The sequence below is a fragment of the Vespa velutina genome, chromosome 2 (genome assembly GCF_912470025.1).
Source record: "Vespa velutina chromosome 2, iVesVel2.1, whole genome shotgun sequence".
In the NCBI taxonomy this organism is placed as follows: domain Eukaryota; kingdom Metazoa; phylum Arthropoda; class Insecta; order Hymenoptera; family Vespidae; genus Vespa; species Vespa velutina.
The window spans coordinates 19,343,036-19,359,967 of NC_062189.1; the positions used below are offsets into that span (position 1 = coordinate 19,343,036).

Consider the following 16,932-nt stretch of genomic DNA (forward strand, 5'->3'; position numbering starts at 1 on the left):
AGGAAAAGCAAGAGTATTTTCTTTAACAATCGTATTTTTCTTTTTGCTCTAATCTACGTCATTCTATCCTTTGCGTGTCTCTCTCTCTCTCTCTCTCTCTCTCTCTCTCTCTCTCTCTCTCTCTCTCTCTCTGTCTATCTCATTTAGAGAGCGCGATGATTTCGTAGGGGCGATCCGATTGGCTCTCGAGCGTCACGTGGTTCCGCGCTCGGTCGCAAGATGGCGTCTGCGAGTGTTTGCACGGCGCGCCATGTCGCGAGAAGTCAGTCGACTCGTTGCCTCGGTACGGTTTGCGTCGTTTCGTACTTTCTTTCTTTTTAACGGGTCCGCGTCGCGCGTGTTTAACTCGCGCGCGCGCGCGTGCTCACCGCTCGCCTGCCATTCTCGTCCTTTATTTCTTTTTTCTTTTCTTTTTTTTTTTTTCATTTCTTCGTGTGGTGCTTCAGCGAGATCTCGCGAGTGAGAAGAAAATCCGAGAGAAGTGTGGAGACGTACAGAAGAATGTAGCCGAGAAAGCGGAGGTACATAGCCATCGACTGACGGTTCTCTCTCTCTCTCTCTCTCTCTCTCTCCTTCTCTCGTCTCCTTTTCTCTTTCTCTCACGGATGCCGACGCACTATTCGTCCTTATTCCAGTGTTCAGAGAAGCCTAACCATTGCCGATGGGATTTCAGGTGTTTTTTCAATTGTAGCATTCTCTTTTTATCTCTTCTACTTTATTTCTCTCTCTCTCTCTCTCTCTCTCACGCATACACGCACAAGCAAGATACATCGAATCACCCTGTTACTCTAGTAATTACAATGTCGCATTGGTATAGATTCGTTAAGTAATTAGGTACTCGTATAGAAGACATTTTCATACGTAATTCGACATCAGGATCATAGTTTACTCTGTTATATCACGAACGAATACATTTATTCTATCTTCTTTCAGCAGCGTCTTTCTGTGCATTCGCGAGCGTATCCAAACGTCGCAATCGATTACTACTTAGCGATTTGACGATTGAAAAAAAGACTCCTCTGATCGTCGAGTACCACCATTTGTATACTCTTCAGAGAAGAAGAAGTACATCATGAAAAAACGTTTAATATCTTTGCTTTAATTAGTACCATTTGTCGAATCATCTTCTTTTTTTTTTTTTTTTTTTTGTATTCCCATCAATGTAAAGGTACGAGTAGTAGAAAAAAAATGTTGGATTTTGGTGATTCGAAAGCGCGCGATGGATTTTGTCATTCGCGACACGGAAATTGCCGCAGCACTCGCTCGATCGGTTCGACGTTCGATCGTATTTGAAAGAAGGAGCAAAAGAGATAGACGGAAATGGATAGACCAAGAGAGGGAGAGAGAGGGAGGGGGCGCGCGCGAGAGAGAGAGATAGAGAAATGGAGGAGGATGATTTTCGGTTCGAAACTCGCACGCTTTCCCTCGAAACGGCGAGGACGTTGCGCGCCGTGGATTTCTGTGCTTCGACGTTTCGTGCTCGTTCCTCTGTGAAAAGAAAATAATAGAGGAGTGGTTTCCCCTCCGAAATCCAACCGCTCTCTTTTTCTTTCTTTTTCAGTTTCTCTTTCTCTCTCTCTCTCTCTCTCTCTCTCTCTCTCTATCTCTTTTACGAGCGCACTCGTCGATCTTTTCGAGGATAGGCTCGCCCGAAAAGTAGTACGGTCAGCATTTATGCTTTAGGCGCGACTTCCTGTTAAATTCGAACGGCTTACAAAGTGGTCGGAAATTTTTTCAAGATGAAATTGATATATATATATATATATATATATATATATATGTATATATATATGTATATATGTCCGTATACCTCGGGCAAAATTTTCATCTTCTTTGTACGTACCTAGGTCAAAGTATTAATACAAATGTAAACGTTATTTTCAGGTGTAAAGAATGTCGAATTAATTGGAACATCTGGAAATATGTTTGCAAGAAGAGAAAAGAAAAGAAAACGATGTCGTTCTTATATTTTTCGTGATTCGTTTTTAAGTCCGATAATGAAGCCGAATCGTAAATCGCATCGACTAAATGTCAAACGTTAACGGAAAATGAGATTCGTGGAAAGAGAAAATACAGTGTTACGTTTAAGCGATAATAAAAACATTGTAAATATAATGATTAAATGGAGACCCGTCTAAAAGGGTTGGAGAAAGAGGGATAGTTATGTTCGAACGTTTCCTGGGCGAATAATTATTGGCGTAGAACCGTTAGCCGAGAAATTGTTGGTGCGATTATTCAAGCCGAACGTTCGTTCGCGTCGATGGTCGCGCGGACGCGATCTTACGAATCTGGGCCGAGTGAATGTTGTGTTGTGTGTGAAAACTGTTATATTCGTTGTTAAATTTTTTTCTTTTTTTTTTTAACGAGCCGCTAATAATCTCTCTCTTTGGAATGTCTTTCACCGTTCCAGAGAGATCACCAAGCCGTTTCGATTATATCGTTAAGAGAAGATGTATGTATAACGTTCTCGATCTATTCGTCGATAAAATATCTAAAAGGGATGTTTATTTAATTTTGATCGGACGTACCGCGCACATATGATTACTTTGAACTTTAGTTCTTCTTCGTTTCGACGATTTATGAGGATAATTTGAGAATTCCCATTCGGTAACCGAAAAAGTAACAATAGATTGTCATCGGTCCCAGTAGAAAACTTAGAGAGGTAAGCGCGAGAAGTACCGTTTCTCAAAACGGTCGTGAACGAGCGCGGCTGTAATTTGCAACGTAAACGTCGCCATACAGTTAGTCCTCTCTCGTAACAGCCGTATACGTACGTACGTACATACGCACACTCACGTCCCGACCGAGCGTGTTGCGCTTGGACGCATGGCTCGCTGAGAAAATACCAAATCGTATCGCTGTCACTGTCTCAGAGACAGAGAGAGAGAGGAGAGAGAGAGAGAGAGAGCGAGCGAGAGAGAGAGAGAGAGAGAGACAGAGAGAGGGAGAGTCCATTTTTCTCAGACAAGTGTTCTGCGGACAAGTGGACTGAGCTTGCAGCGACACCTTCGTGGCTTAGTTACTTTCCAAGTATAAAAAAAGAAAAATCTATCTTATTATGTCTTTGCGGTCAATGTATTATTTCAGGATGGTTTATATAGTCTTATAGTTTAGATAGTCCCAAGTAATATCTGCATGAATTTCTTCATTAATTTTTTAGTGGTACCCCGCATCGTTATATTCACTTGGTTTTTTTTTTTTTTTTTTTTTTTTTTTTTTTTCCTTCCTAAAGAAAGACGCCAGTTATCGTCCACGTGACCGTAATGAGACGTCTAGACTGGACTCGACGTAGGATAGCAAAGAATTACTTCTCCTTCTCCGATAACTCGTTATCATCGTTATTATTTTAATAACACGACGCGTATTTTATTGTTACGGTAAATCGTTTGGTTGACATTAAAACGGACGGAATCACGACTCGACTATCTCCTTCATTTTCTTCGTCCATACGATTATGCGTCGTACGTTATTAAAGCTTTAAATGTCCGATAAACCCACATATAAACGAGGAAGATTATTATTGAAAATAATCGAAGCTTACCTCGGCCTTGAATCCAGAATATTCTTTACTCAAACGTGACTTTCCAAATGTTCCCGCCGATATTTCTATTTAGAATTCTCAATTAGCGATATAAAGAAATTGTGAAACGAGGAAAGAGTTAATAATACCGACTTTTCATTCGAAATCGTTCCTACGTAAAACGAGTGCTCGTAGCACCGATTGATTTTCAGCATCGGCCGATGGCGGCCGAACATAGCCGAGTCATTAATAAACCGATCGTCGAGTAGAGCAGTGTAGTAGTCGATGCTAGAATTGAAAAGAAAAAGGGAGAAACAGATGGTAGAATGTGAATAGCAGCATAGTATGGAATCGGATAGCCTGGGATCGAACACGGGGGTGTTTTCTCCGTAACGAAAGCAAGCTCTTATCTTTGTGCACGATTCTCTTTGGTCATTATGAGTAATACTAGGTGGAGGAGGGCGAGTAGAAGGAAAAATAGAAAAAGAAAGAGGGCTTGGCTTCCACTTCTCGTTGGTGATGGTGCTGCTGCTGTTGGTAATTCCGTCCTCGATTAGATGGCTGCTCGTTAAAGGGATATGCTTGGGTCTTGGAGCCACGACGATGACGACGGCCGCCGTCCTACTCTCCGGCGATTCGTCCGGAACAAAGGAGAGGCTCCGCTCGCGAGGCCGCACTTCGTGCGAGTGAAAGAGAAACGCGCGCGCGAGAAGGAAGAGTGAAAGAGGTCGAGCGGTACGAGCTGAGAGAGAGAACGAGTCGTGGGGGAGCGATGCGAGTTTTGTCGGAGAAATGAAAACGGAGTGGGTTAGAGGGAAGAAGGATATATATATATATATATATATATATCCTTCAAATATATATATAGGCCTACAAATATATATATATATATATATATATATATATATATATATTTATTTTTGTAGGCCTATTTTGTACCAATGTATATATATATCTATCTGTGTATTCCGCTTATACAGAAGAGGAGGAAGGACACGGAGGAGGAAGGGCCACGACATTGGGAATAAGGAAAGGGAGAGAGATAAGGGTAAAGAACAGGACGTTTTGGGGCGTTTTGTGAAAGTAAAGGAGAAATAAAGAAAGAAAAAGTGACGGTTGATCGTGTCCTCTGGAAAAGGAGCGCGGATGAAACGTGGCGAACGCGACGAAGAAAGGATAAAGGGTTATAGGAGAAAGAAGAGGAGATCCCCGATGTGTGGTGCAGGACCGTACGATGGCCGGGGCCCTGTCTGAGAATGCCCCGAGGCCCGTGAGCGTCGTTGGCGTCGACGGTAGTACCGTGGTAATTGTCAGGAGCAACGCGGACGATCAGGTAAGCCGTGCCTTCTTCTTCATCTTTCTTTCTTTTTCTCCTTCTTTTTTCTCTAGGCGGATCTACGCCTTCCGATGAAAGGGATGCCCCCTCGATCACCGCAATTAAGGTGTTTTTCCGCGACTGAAAACTCGTTTCGCCTTGGGAACGCGAACGAGGATTCGACGTCCTCGAGGATTCTGGTTTTACGAAAAGATAAAAGAACGCGTATGATTCGTTCGGGCGTTTTTGCTCATCCTCCTCCTCCATTCCGATTTACTCGATTACAAGGCAATGCCTTTACCGAGATTCGATATAACGAGTTTCACGAGATCTTCCTGCCGATTGTCATTTGAATTTGAGTACGTCGCTCTGTATAACGCTTCTTGAAAAGGAAAAAGAAAAAGAAAAAACAAAAAAAGGAATTTCCCGGATGTTTTATAACGGACGTGCATTATAATAATTACATATACGTACATCACGAGTGAATTTTCGTATACGCGGTCGTAAATTTAACGACGGCCCTTTTCCTCTCTTTCCCGACTCCCTGTTGCACCTTAATTAACTTCGCTCGCTTACGTACGTATGCGTTACGTAGATATATTCCCGAATGTATACACGGGTGTGCGCACGTAGACGGGTATGCGCCAACACGTAATTTATTTCCTCGATCAAAGCAGCTCCCCCTTTCAAATCGTCGCAGCCCTAATAGCTGCACGCACAGGATGGAACCGCGTTCTTCCTTCTCTCGTAGTATATACGTCGCGCGGGAGGAATCGCGATCGTGCTTGGATGCTCGCTATTAAATTTTTCGCCACCCCTCGTAAAGGAGAAAGAGGAGTGGAGGAGAGAGGAGGAAGGGGGAGAGAAAGAGGCGTCCCGATTTCACGCTGACTTTCATCCACTCGCTTCGTTCGAACGAAAGCCCGAGTTCTCTCGGCGAAGCCTTTGCTTTAAGGACGATTCGTCCATGCAGATATTTCTATAAGACTGCTTACGGTCGCGACCCACTTTTCCTTCTTACGAGGATTTTTTCTCTTTTTTTTTTTTTCTGTTCATTCTCATCTTCTCCCTTTGTCTTTTTTCTTTTAGTTTTCCTCAGAATCCTCGTAAAGAGATAAGTCGAGCGTTTCACAGCGCCTAAACGATTGCGGTTCTTTTCGTTCGTTCCCGATTCCTAAGGGAGTTTTATACCTGAATGTACATATACATGTGCGTGTGCGTGCGTGTGTGTGTGTGTGTAAATAGATAGATAGATAGATACTTATGCAGCTTTCTTTTCGAGTAAACATTGCCGGTGTGTTTTACGTTGTGTAGATAAGGAAAAGTATGCTATGTGAAAATCGTCAAAAAGATTTTTCATTAACTAAGTGTTACGATGTTCAAAGGAAATGAAAAAGAAATATTTTTCACATGATTTCGGTCCTTCTTATAATTTTGAACAACTTACGATTAGATTAGACAGTTTTTGTTCCGCATCCTTCCATCGGTGCGTCCTAATATCGAGTAGAATGATCTAGCTAGAGAAGCAATGCACGGTCGCGCTTCGTCGGCGGATAGCTCGATGCACCAGGATTGATAACACGCCAGGAACGATAGCGTATCATTGATCATGGCGTTCGCGTAGTCACGGTATAATGCGATGCTAGAGAAGATTTTTTTGTGTTTTTTCTTTTCCCTTTTTTTTTTTTTTTTTTTTTCTTTTTTTGGTCCAAGTACCGCTGCTTGCATTTGCTATATACTATGTCGGCCCGTTGAAATACGGGACTCGCATAGCGCTTCGGGTCTTTAAACTCTTTATCAAGGAGCGATCTTCGCGGTTGCATCGTAAATAACGTAATTGCATCTATAACAATAGCAGGGCTCGGTCTATCTAACACCGAAGGGGAGAAAGAGAAACATAGAAAAACCACGAAGAGAGAGAGAGAGAGAGAGAGAGAGAGAGAGAGAGAGAGAGAAAACAGTACGTTTCTCATGTGCCCAAGGCCCAGTAGAATGAAAAAGGAAAAGACAAAGAGAGAGAGAGAAAGAGAGAGAGAGAATCTCTCGTTCCTAACTCCATTTTTTCTTCGCACAATTAGGAAATCACCGAGAATCGAGTTTCTCGTTAATGCGAAATCGCATGGCTCTCAGTCTTATCTCTTCTCATAATTAATTACGACGGTTCTTCGTAATTTCGAACGTAAAACGTACTTTCCTTTTCCCTATGGAACAAGAAAATGCAAGAATCGTATGTTCTTTCCTCCCTTAGACAAATCCTTATCGTTCACCGTGCGAAAAGAATTTTCTTTTAGAATCGCAATCACTGTTAGGTTAACACAATCGGATAAGCTCAAAGCTTTTAACAGAATGGGAGGTAACGGAGTGCATAGGTCTTTGGTATCGATGCGAATCAAAGTTAAAACGACGAGATAGCACAAAGGTAATTCGTCAAAGAATACGTAAAATGTTTGGGAACCACTGACGATCGGTGGTTTGCGTTCCGTGTGGGAAGCACATGGCACGGAGAAAGGGACACTGGTGGGAGGGAGGTGTAGACGGTCGATGGTGATGACGGTGGTTGGGTCAGTAATCGAGAATCCGTGGTATTTCGCAAGAAGAATGTGCTTCGATCGTTGATCCCGCAAAACTTTTGATTGTCCGCAGGAACCACGGGGAGACAACAACAATAACAACAATCGGCACAGCAACAACAACAACAACAATAATCCCAACAACAGTACGAGCAACAACGGGAGCGGCAGTGGCAACGGCAACAACGTTCGGTCGTTCACCTCGACGGAAGCACAAACGGAGGTGGCGCTTCAGAATGGGCCCGAGGTCCTTGAGGAGCTCGCGAGCGAGTCACGTGGTGCGCGTCGCCGCGAGAGGCGAATGCGGAGACAGCATCGCCGGGCCCTGAGGAGTTGCTCGCTCCCACCAACTTATCCGGGTGCCGCAAATGCGGCCGTCGCGGTCGGTGCTTGCCCCGCGTCCGCGAACGCTCCCGGAGTGCCTTTGGTGCCACCTGCGAGAGGTTTTCTTCACCCTCCACCACCTCATCTCGGACTCAGGGGACTCAGTTTGGGCCTACCCTTTCCCGTACCTACCAGCGTCTCGGCATTTGGCAGGTCAGTTCGTTTTCATTTTTTTTCTTTATCCTTTTAATCGAGCATATATATACATATATATTTTATATTTCATCCCTCATCGATACGTTCTATAATCGTTAATCTCTCGACCCAAAGGATTTATTCCGAGCGATGGACTATAATAAGATAGAATAGAGCAAGGAAAGGTTCTACCCTAAGATCGGTAGTCGAGCGTGACCATTTCTGAAAAGATTCCTTATCCAATCGGCGAACCGTGAAGGAACGCGACCGAAGGGTCCACCACGGTAGGATAGGACCTACGCGTCCAAGTAAGATAGGATCGATAACTACGCGTTTCGTCTCAAACCTTTCCCCTTCGTCGTTTTCTATGCGTCTTTTTTCTTTTTTTTTTTTTTTTTTTTTTTTTTTTTTTTTTTTCCCTTTTCTACGAGCGTCTGTCCTATTAACGGAAGCCTTCGAGCTGCGTCACGTCGTACTCGAGGGGTTCGAAAACGAGCTTGGCCTTCGTTCTATACATTCTCCGCTCCTTTCTCGTCCCTTTCTCGTGTCTCCATACTTGATTTTCATATTTAGGCCATGTTATAGGCACCGAGGGGACTGCGATCGTAGGGACAAGCAGGGTTCGTTCTATCGATCGTACCTCTTCTTTCAATATTTTCCTTTCGTTCTTTTCCTTTCTCCTTTCTATTATCTACGTGATATCGTAGTTGAGAATGACAAATGAAAGGTGGAAAAGTTTTATTAGGATACTTTATTATTATTTTCTTTTTCAATTTCATTCGAGAAAGGTGCAAGTATCGCGCGCGACCATGGCGTCGAAGCGAACGTAATGACGATTATCTTCGGACGGACAAGAGAGCGGAAATGCGCGAGATAATTGGATTATAGACGCGCAAATGCCCGCCGGGGTCGAAGTTTTAACGTGGAGATATCACGTCCCATGAAGTTTGAGCCGCGAGAGGAATGGTGGCGGTTTGAGGGGAAAGGGGGACGAACGGGAGATGGTGGGAGAAGAAGGTAGCGTGTGTAACACGCGTTCGTGTGCGTGTAATCCGTGCAACGGACCATGCGCCGGCGAATGGCGTCAATTATCCGGCCGAGTAAAGTTCAACGCATGCCGAGAGATCGAGAACCGTTCTCCGAGGCAAGCGAAATAGGGCCGAGCCCCACACTCGTATACACGATACTCGGCTACGGCCAGCACAGGTTACAAGGAGACTCGTAAATCTACCATTCCGCACCGCGCGATGACTCGATTCGAGCTTTGTGATCTTTCATGGTCGCTATTTTCTTCCACCGTTTGGCACCCTTCCTCCAATTTCCACCGCAATTGCCTTGGCTTCGTGGTCCGCTTCACGTTCGTAAATTATCTCTCGAGCATTAAAATATCCGCAAATCACTCATTTTTATTTTTCCTTTGGAGATGAATTTCTTTTTAACGTTCCTTTTTAGCGAAATAGACATTTAGTCGGATAATTGATAACGAAAATATATACGTCGGGGGTATAGAGGTCGCTTTGATTGATACATCTTATATATCGGATTGTTCTATTAGAGGAAGAGAGGGGAGGGGGAGAGAAAGAAAGAGAGAGACCATTAAGCCGTATTACTGTCGATCTCGAAGAAAAACGAGGCTTTTTCTTATCCTTGGTAACTGCTTCTTGGATCGTTCAAGAGTCGTAATTCCGTTTTATAGACTTATCGGTAGAGAGTGGATCGCGGCATGCTAGACCCAGATAATTTAGAGGAAGCAAGAAATGACGCGTTATGTTTTTTACGAACGATTAAATCTAATTCGAAGTGATCGATAGGAAGGAGCGAACGAAAGGAGGAAGGACGCGCGGAGAAGGAAAACGTGGACAACCCTTTTGGGAACGGCGTTCCTGCGTTCTTCCTCCTCGAAGGTGGTGTGTAGTAACGGTGGCTGGCCTCTCGATTCTCCTTCGCCTTCGTAGCGGCCACCGCGAGAGAGAAGGAAAAGGGGAGTGTGTGTCAGTGGGTCACAGTTCTCTGACGATCGCTTCTTGTCTTTCAGGGACGCAGTACCGAAGCAATGTTGCGGCTTAGGTTCGCCGCCGGTACGTTGGTCCATACTCGGCGTGGGAGTGGTGGGCCTGGTCTGTGCCGGTGCCGGTGCCCTTTTGGGCGCTCTCAGGGCCTCGGGACGCGATCACATTGCCGTGGCCCTACTCATGATCGGTAAGTTTACGCAAAAGGTATAATCTCTCTTTCCCTTCGTAAAAGTTTCTCATGCGACGTTTGAAGAATTTCTTTTTAAGATATTGTTTCGCTATAGCTAAGGTACAAATAATAACACCACGACGAGATAATTCTCGAAGCGTCGTTTGTAAAGACCGTCGAAGAACCGTTTTCGAAGAAAGACAATGGACATTACGTTATTTGTTGTTCGCAGAAAACGTCGCACGGTCTATCCGACGATAGTCTCTTTTTTCTTTCTTTTTTTTTTTTTTCTTTTCTTTTTCCCCTCCTTGAAAAGAACAAAAGAACGGGTTGGCCATTATTGCTAATTACGAGGCAATTTCGATGAAAGCTCGTTTCGACGACGATTTACGTTTTCGAGAAGGAAGAAAAAAATTAAAAAGAGAGCTCGCGTTATACGCTCGCGTATATTCGTCGTCGTTTCAAAGTCGAACGAACCCCGATCGAGAATTATACTGTTAACGGTTAAAGGAAGGACATCTCACGGCGGAGGTAATACCCTCGAGCCGTTCCTTCATTTCCAGGTCGTAATCTTTGAGATCTTTGTTGTTCGCCTTCGGGGAAGCAACGATTTCCGGTTTGACGAACGAGTTATATTCTATTTCGCTCGAGGATGATATTTCACGAGACTATATCTAATCGATTTTACGGCGATGGAGGAGCGATCACAGAGTCTCGTTAATGAATCGTTTAGGATAACGAGAAATCACCTTGCTTTAATATTTTAGTTAGATGCCGAAGAAGACGATCCGAACGAAAGTTCGTGTCTCGTATCGTAGATAATCATGAGAATTCGACGATTACTCGTCCATTTCCTCCTACTCGCGCGTTCTTCTTCCTCCTGGAGCTCTTCGTTCGGTGTCTTCGCAACGAATCGGAGAAACTCGTGCGAACTTATGCAACATTTACGCTCGACGCTCTCGTTCCTATCATCATTCCGTGTTTAGCCTCAGCCATAATTACATATTTTATATAAAAAGGAAATAATTCAAAAGTGATTTCATTTTCACTTGGTTCGACCGTACGTTCTATATACGATATGAAGGAAAAAAAAAAAAGAAAAGAAAAAAATGAGCCCATAACGAATCATGATAACTATCGTTCGGAATTAAGATTAGATGTTAAGATCCCCGATCTCTTATTAATTAGAACGCGTAAGCGGCCTTCGGCATTGGCGGCGAATTGCGTCGTTCAGTTTCACAAAAGGATAACCTTGCGAAGCGAATTGCAAGATGCGAATGCAAATCAGATAGATGCCTATAACGTTCGAAAGAATTATAACGATCGATCGAGACGATCGTGATCGGTCGAGATTGTACGTAATTACGCGATGTTCTTCTCGCAACGCCTCCAAATACGGTGTGCCGACCGGTTGGAATAGTTCGTTTCGCCTCTCTTCAAAGAAGCCTAGAAGCAAAATTTAACCGAAGTAACGTTACTAGACGAAAATAATCGCCGAGTTGTTACAACGCCCGAAAGAAATTGAAAATCTCTCATCGGGGGTTTTCACTTTTTTCTATTTTTCTTTCCCCCAGGAACATTTCATTTCTATTCTCTAGCGAATTCGATTTATGCAAACGCAGAAATGTCCGTCCTCGTCGAGAGACGCCGGCAAAAAGTAAAATCTCGTAAGAGACGTAAGACCATGAAATATGCAGGATGCCATCCTCTTGAAATTTAAATCGTTTGTTCCCACGCTCGCTTGGCATTTCATATAATATCTATAAAGAGAAAAAAAGAGAAGAAAAAAGGGGAAAAAGGAGAGAAAGAAAACGTCTACGAGCGTACTTTTCTTTACCATCCGATTCGTATCTTTCGTCTTTCCTCGTTCCCCCCACCCCTCCTCTTTATTTTTCATTCTCGATTGCTCGTTGTTCCTCGGTCCTCGTCGAACGATAAGATTTGGCCTTTCGTCGGGACGGAACAGCAGGTTATTCGCAAGGACGATTGTAAGTTTAGTAGACGTTACCGAATATAACGGAACTCTTGTACGCTCGTAGAATTCGATACGAGTAATATGAATGATACCGGATAATTTTATCGTGTACTTCCTATAGTTTATAAATAAGTTTACGTCGTTAACATTCCAAACGAGTTTCGATGAACGATTAGATTTTTCTTTTTCATTGTTTTTTCTTCTTTTTTTTTTTTTTTTTTTTTCATTTCGCTCGATCGTCCCTACTTGATTTACTTCTTTGCGAAGAAATGTGAAAGAATATGCTGATGGATGTGTATATATATATATATATATGTATAAATATACATGCCATTTTGCAGCTAAACTATCATGCGAAAATATTCTTGTTATTTTCTTGTCTTTTTTGGTCGTCGTTGTTAACATGTACTGGAAATGTAAAAGAAATGAACGAACGATCGAAGGAAAGAAGAGAAAGAGAGAGAGAGAGAGAGAGAGAGATACACGGCAACGTTGAATCAAGAAGATGCACGAAGAAAGACGACGCAGAGAGGTAGGAGACCAGCCTCCTCTGCTTGGCTTCGTGGTGGGTCGGTCGAGGGGTGGGGTAAAGGGTGGAGGAGAAGAGGCCGATCGGAAACCTGTTTCGCTCGCGAGCATTCACGACTACTCCGTCCGCTTCTTTCGCACGAATTAACGAAAGAGCAGCAGATCTCTTCCATAAGCGCAGCCGGTAGCGAGATAAAAGCGAGGCTAGGCAGAGTAGACCGGATTCATTCAGAGTAAAGAGAGAGTGGGGTAAAAAGGGGGGAGGGTAGAAGGGAGGTGCAACAAATCGGTCGATGAGATAGTGTATCTAATACGACGTCATTTGTTTGCATATATCGATGGGTTGTTTTTTTCAAAATATCCTTTGTAAATACAGAGTCTTGGGATTGAATGTGATGACAAAAAAAGAAAAGAAAAAGAAAAATTAAATAAAAAATAAGTGGATAATAATGCGTCATCGTAGTATGTGTGTTTGAGAGAGACAGAGAGAGAATAAGAAAAATAGACAAAGTCCGGCGCCGATGAAAACACCGTACGAATGCGCGAGATAGTAAGGAGAAGAGAGGGCCGAGAGCGAACACTCGCAACAGTTACTTTCTAAACGTGGGCATGTAACCTGCGACCCGCTCAGAATGCCTCTCTCACAATGGGAGAACGCTGCTCTAACCTACAGAGATCGATGTCGTACGCCTACACGCGCGCGCGCGCGCGCGCGCGTTCACCCACCGTGAGATCGCGAGAGCGAGACGAAGATTAGACAAGAATAATAGACGACGGCTCTCTACGTTCCTGATTAATTAATTAAATGAGTCCTTAAAATCGTCGATTTCTCCGTTCGCACGAATCCAAGTTTAACAATTTTGTTGGATATAAGTTTCGATTGTTAATGAAATAAATATTTAAATTCGCGATCGCGTTTTAATCGTTAATTGGATCGGGCGTTGCCCAACATTTCTATTTAGTTGTATAATGTCTTGTAGCATTGAGTCTATCTAATCGCGGAAATGAAAGGGTAGCTCGCACGCTTTAAAATTTTCCCTGGAATCTCTCTGTTAAAATCAATCGAGTTTCTCTATCGAGCGAGCCGTAGAGAGGAGAAGACGGTCGAAAGTATTTTCTCATAGCGAGCCACGATCCTCGAGAGAATCCGTCGTCGGTCGCGGCGAGGAGAGCCTCGCGTTCCGGTCTTTTCTCATCGTTCGTTCTCTTGTCGTTCGCTCGCCGGCCAATGGGATTTTCTCTCGGAAAACGCGAGAGATGGATTTCACCGATTTTAATTTTAATGAGCGGAACGCAACGAGCGAAAAGTTATACGTTCGAAGAATAATAATCTCTCTTATCTATTTGATTAAGAAAGAAACGTTATTTCTTTCCATTTTTTTCCTTTTGTTTTTCTATTCTGCACGATGATGCGCGCTACGTAATGAATATCGTAGGTAGATAAAGTATAAAGGCACGGCTGAATAGAAAATGTAAAAGTGCTATCGTCGCAAATCATAATTTTTTCATCGTATACAAGTATCGTTCGACATTTGCAGGAATAGGAGTGATCCTGGTGAGCGTTAGCGCAGTGGCGTGGCGAGTGACCAGCCGAGAAAATTGCGGCAGCTTCTTCGGTTTCACGGGGATCACCGGTCGGATTCCACCGGCAAGGCCTATACACCCGTACGCTGCCATGATTTATCCGGAATTTCAATTTAGAACGCCACCACCGAGTTACCAGGTAACTTTGTCACATTTCGATTCTACGAAGAAGATTGATGAAACGTCACGATCGGCAAGACGATCGTCGATTTTAATTCTTGCAAATTCAAACTTGAAATCGATACGACCGCGTTATATTTTCTCTATTCGCTGATCGTTACGTAGCTCTCGGTCGATCGGGATTTGCATTGTGAAAGAGCAAAACTCGCTTTGGTATACACGATGCGTTTCGCGATCGGATCTTTAGCGGCTGAGAGACAGACCTCTATTCCGATTCGAATACCACCGGTGCCTGTCGCTCCGCCGCTTAGAAAGTTCTCTTCCAAGCTCGATACTAAATTTTTCTCTTTAATTTCAGGCGAGCATGCAGGAGTACAGGTTACGGCTGTTGTTGCTAGACCGGCTGCAGCCAACTTCGTCTCCGCCACCCACCTACAGGTCGAATGCCAGTAGCATCGTGGCGGCTGCTGGTGGTACTGTTCGAGAAAGTAGACCACCGAGTTATTGCGCGCGAGCAAACGCTACGCCAAATGCGAATCTGGTGCCCTCGAAGAAGGACGCGAATCTCGTCAGGATCGTTCAAACCGAAGCAGATCCCGTGATCCTTAGTGGCGATCAGACGCCACCGATAGCCGCGGTCGAGGTCCTTGCGCATCTTTAGCCCTTCGAACTACTACTCCTTACTCTAAGGACCTTATCGAAGGACCTGCTTCGCTCACGAGAATTTTCGAGATTATATCGTTGTTAGCCGTCGGAGCGTTTCTTCTCCAATCGTCGCTTTGATTCGCGTCACTTCGATTTAACTATGCGCGATACTTTGTCGCCTTTACTTACTAGAGTTGAGAAAATATAGTAAGCCAAAAAAACTCGACCTTCGATTAATTTACGTCTATCAAGGTACGCCGTTTCGATAAGAAAAGTATAGAAATAGCGACGCTCCGATGTTAAACGGTATAATCAAGTTGGCCTAATAAAGTTTGCGATTTGTCGCGTGAAGCGAATCGATTCTAAGCCATAATACTGTCGTCTGGTGTGTTAGACGTTTATATTGTTAGCTTTGTAAGTTGTTTTTTTTTTGTTTTGTTTTTTTTTTTTTTTTTTTTTTTTTTTTTTTTTTTTTTTCTTTCTTTGTCACGCGCGAGAGGAATTTCTTTTTTCCCGACAGTATTTGCCGACGGTATAGAAGGGGGATACGTTTTCTTCTGAAAATCTTATTCCGAAATTCTTTGCGAAAAAGAATATATGTATGTGTATATTTTAATCGTGCTGCGTTCGTTGTTCAACACAATGCCGAAATGCGTCGAAAATGACGAGAGCCTTGCTCTTGATGTTAACAAATAATCTCTCGATTTTTAATAGATATAGTTGTACTGCGCCATGATGGTCATCGCTGACCCGACAAGAGATAGAGAATTGTATATTTTGAAGATATGTATAATTACGTACGTAGAGACTTAGATTCAATCACGAGTTCTCGTAAAGTTCTACTACGTCTCGTTTTGTAATGTTTTTATGCGTTTAAATATTTCACAAACACCAATGCGTTAATAACATTCTTAATCGAATTGATCAAATATACGAGGATATATTTTTACGATAATTGCTTTAATTGAGCCGCGCATGAAGCGTTTTTCGTAAGGGATCGATCCTGCGTAATAGAACTTTATTTCGGACGCGTGAAAATATTCTATGTGATGATAGTCCAGTTATCATCGCGATATCGCGAAATATTATATATTTTGACACTTGGCCAGGATCGAGCCTAACTTTCGTTCGGTACGACACGTAAAAAGTGCGATAAAAAGAGCGATTATTATCGTATTATTTATATTTTATCGATACGCGTAAACGTTTTTTCATCAACGATTATGCGTCGCACTAGTTGTCCTTATATGACCTTTTTATCGAGGACTAGGAGAGAGTCTAGATATTAGTAGCGAGGATGTACAATAATTAATAATCACTTCAACTTAAATTATAGGTCGATCGATTCGAAAATGATTTCTCCAATAGATTTTTCTTCAACTTGTTGCCTATTCAGCTCGAAAAAATATGTCTCGAACTCGTAATTAACGTGAAAATTTTACTCGAGTAGCAGCGAGATCTTACAACGATTCTACTTTTTCGAAACAGCTCGCTTATCGCGATTCGTATTTTTAATAGTCTTTACGATGAAAGTTACAATCGTAGAATTTGTGAATTTCAATCTCTATTTCGATATATTACACGATCTTTTCGAGACTAAATCACACGTAGCAACGTTTATCGATCGATTTTTTTCGATTCAATCGAACGAATATAATCTCAAGGATAATTTAGAAAGATATAGCTAAGAGAAAAAGAAAAAGAGGCACCGTTTTTCTAACGGACGTGTTTCATAAATCACGTAGGACGAAAGCGTCATGTCATTCGAATATAGATTTGATATTTTCCTCGACTTGGTATAATAACTGACGCGCGAGTCGCGTTATTTTATAATTATTAACGTCGTTGTGCATTCGTGTATCGCAGAAACGTACCTATCGCTTTGAAAGTTAAACGACAGTATAAAAGAAGAAAAACGAAAAAAATGAAAAAAAAAGGAAAAAAAAAGAAAGAAAATAGAAAATGCTTCGGTGTC

The 16,932-nt window shown here is 42.9% G+C and overlaps 1 protein-coding gene across 3 annotated transcripts in view; it reads left to right on the forward strand.

Annotated features, from left to right (window-relative positions):
• The first annotated feature begins 157 nt into the window (after positions 1-157).
• LOC124946821 overlaps positions 158-16,932 on the forward strand; it is a 17,266-nt gene continuing 491 nt past the window's right edge. The window contains exons 1-7 of one of the 3 annotated variants that reach the window (XM_047488134.1): positions 158-521; positions 3,972-4,323; positions 4,501-4,853; positions 7,479-7,942; positions 9,960-10,123; positions 14,147-14,331; positions 14,671-16,932. The exon at positions 14,671-16,932 is cut by the window's right edge and continues 491 nt beyond it. In XM_047488134.1, the coding sequence (XP_047344090.1) occupies positions 4,755-4,853; positions 7,479-7,942; positions 9,960-10,123; positions 14,147-14,331; positions 14,671-14,973 (1,215 nt within the window). In that variant the 5' untranslated portion in view covers positions 158-521; positions 3,972-4,323; positions 4,501-4,754 and the 3' untranslated portion in view covers positions 14,974-16,932. Of the gene's footprint in view, positions 522-3,232; positions 4,324-4,500; positions 4,854-7,478; positions 7,943-9,959; positions 10,124-14,146; positions 14,332-14,670 lie in introns of those variants that run through there. The other 2 variants (XM_047488132.1, XM_047488133.1) reach the window with 2 other exon arrangements.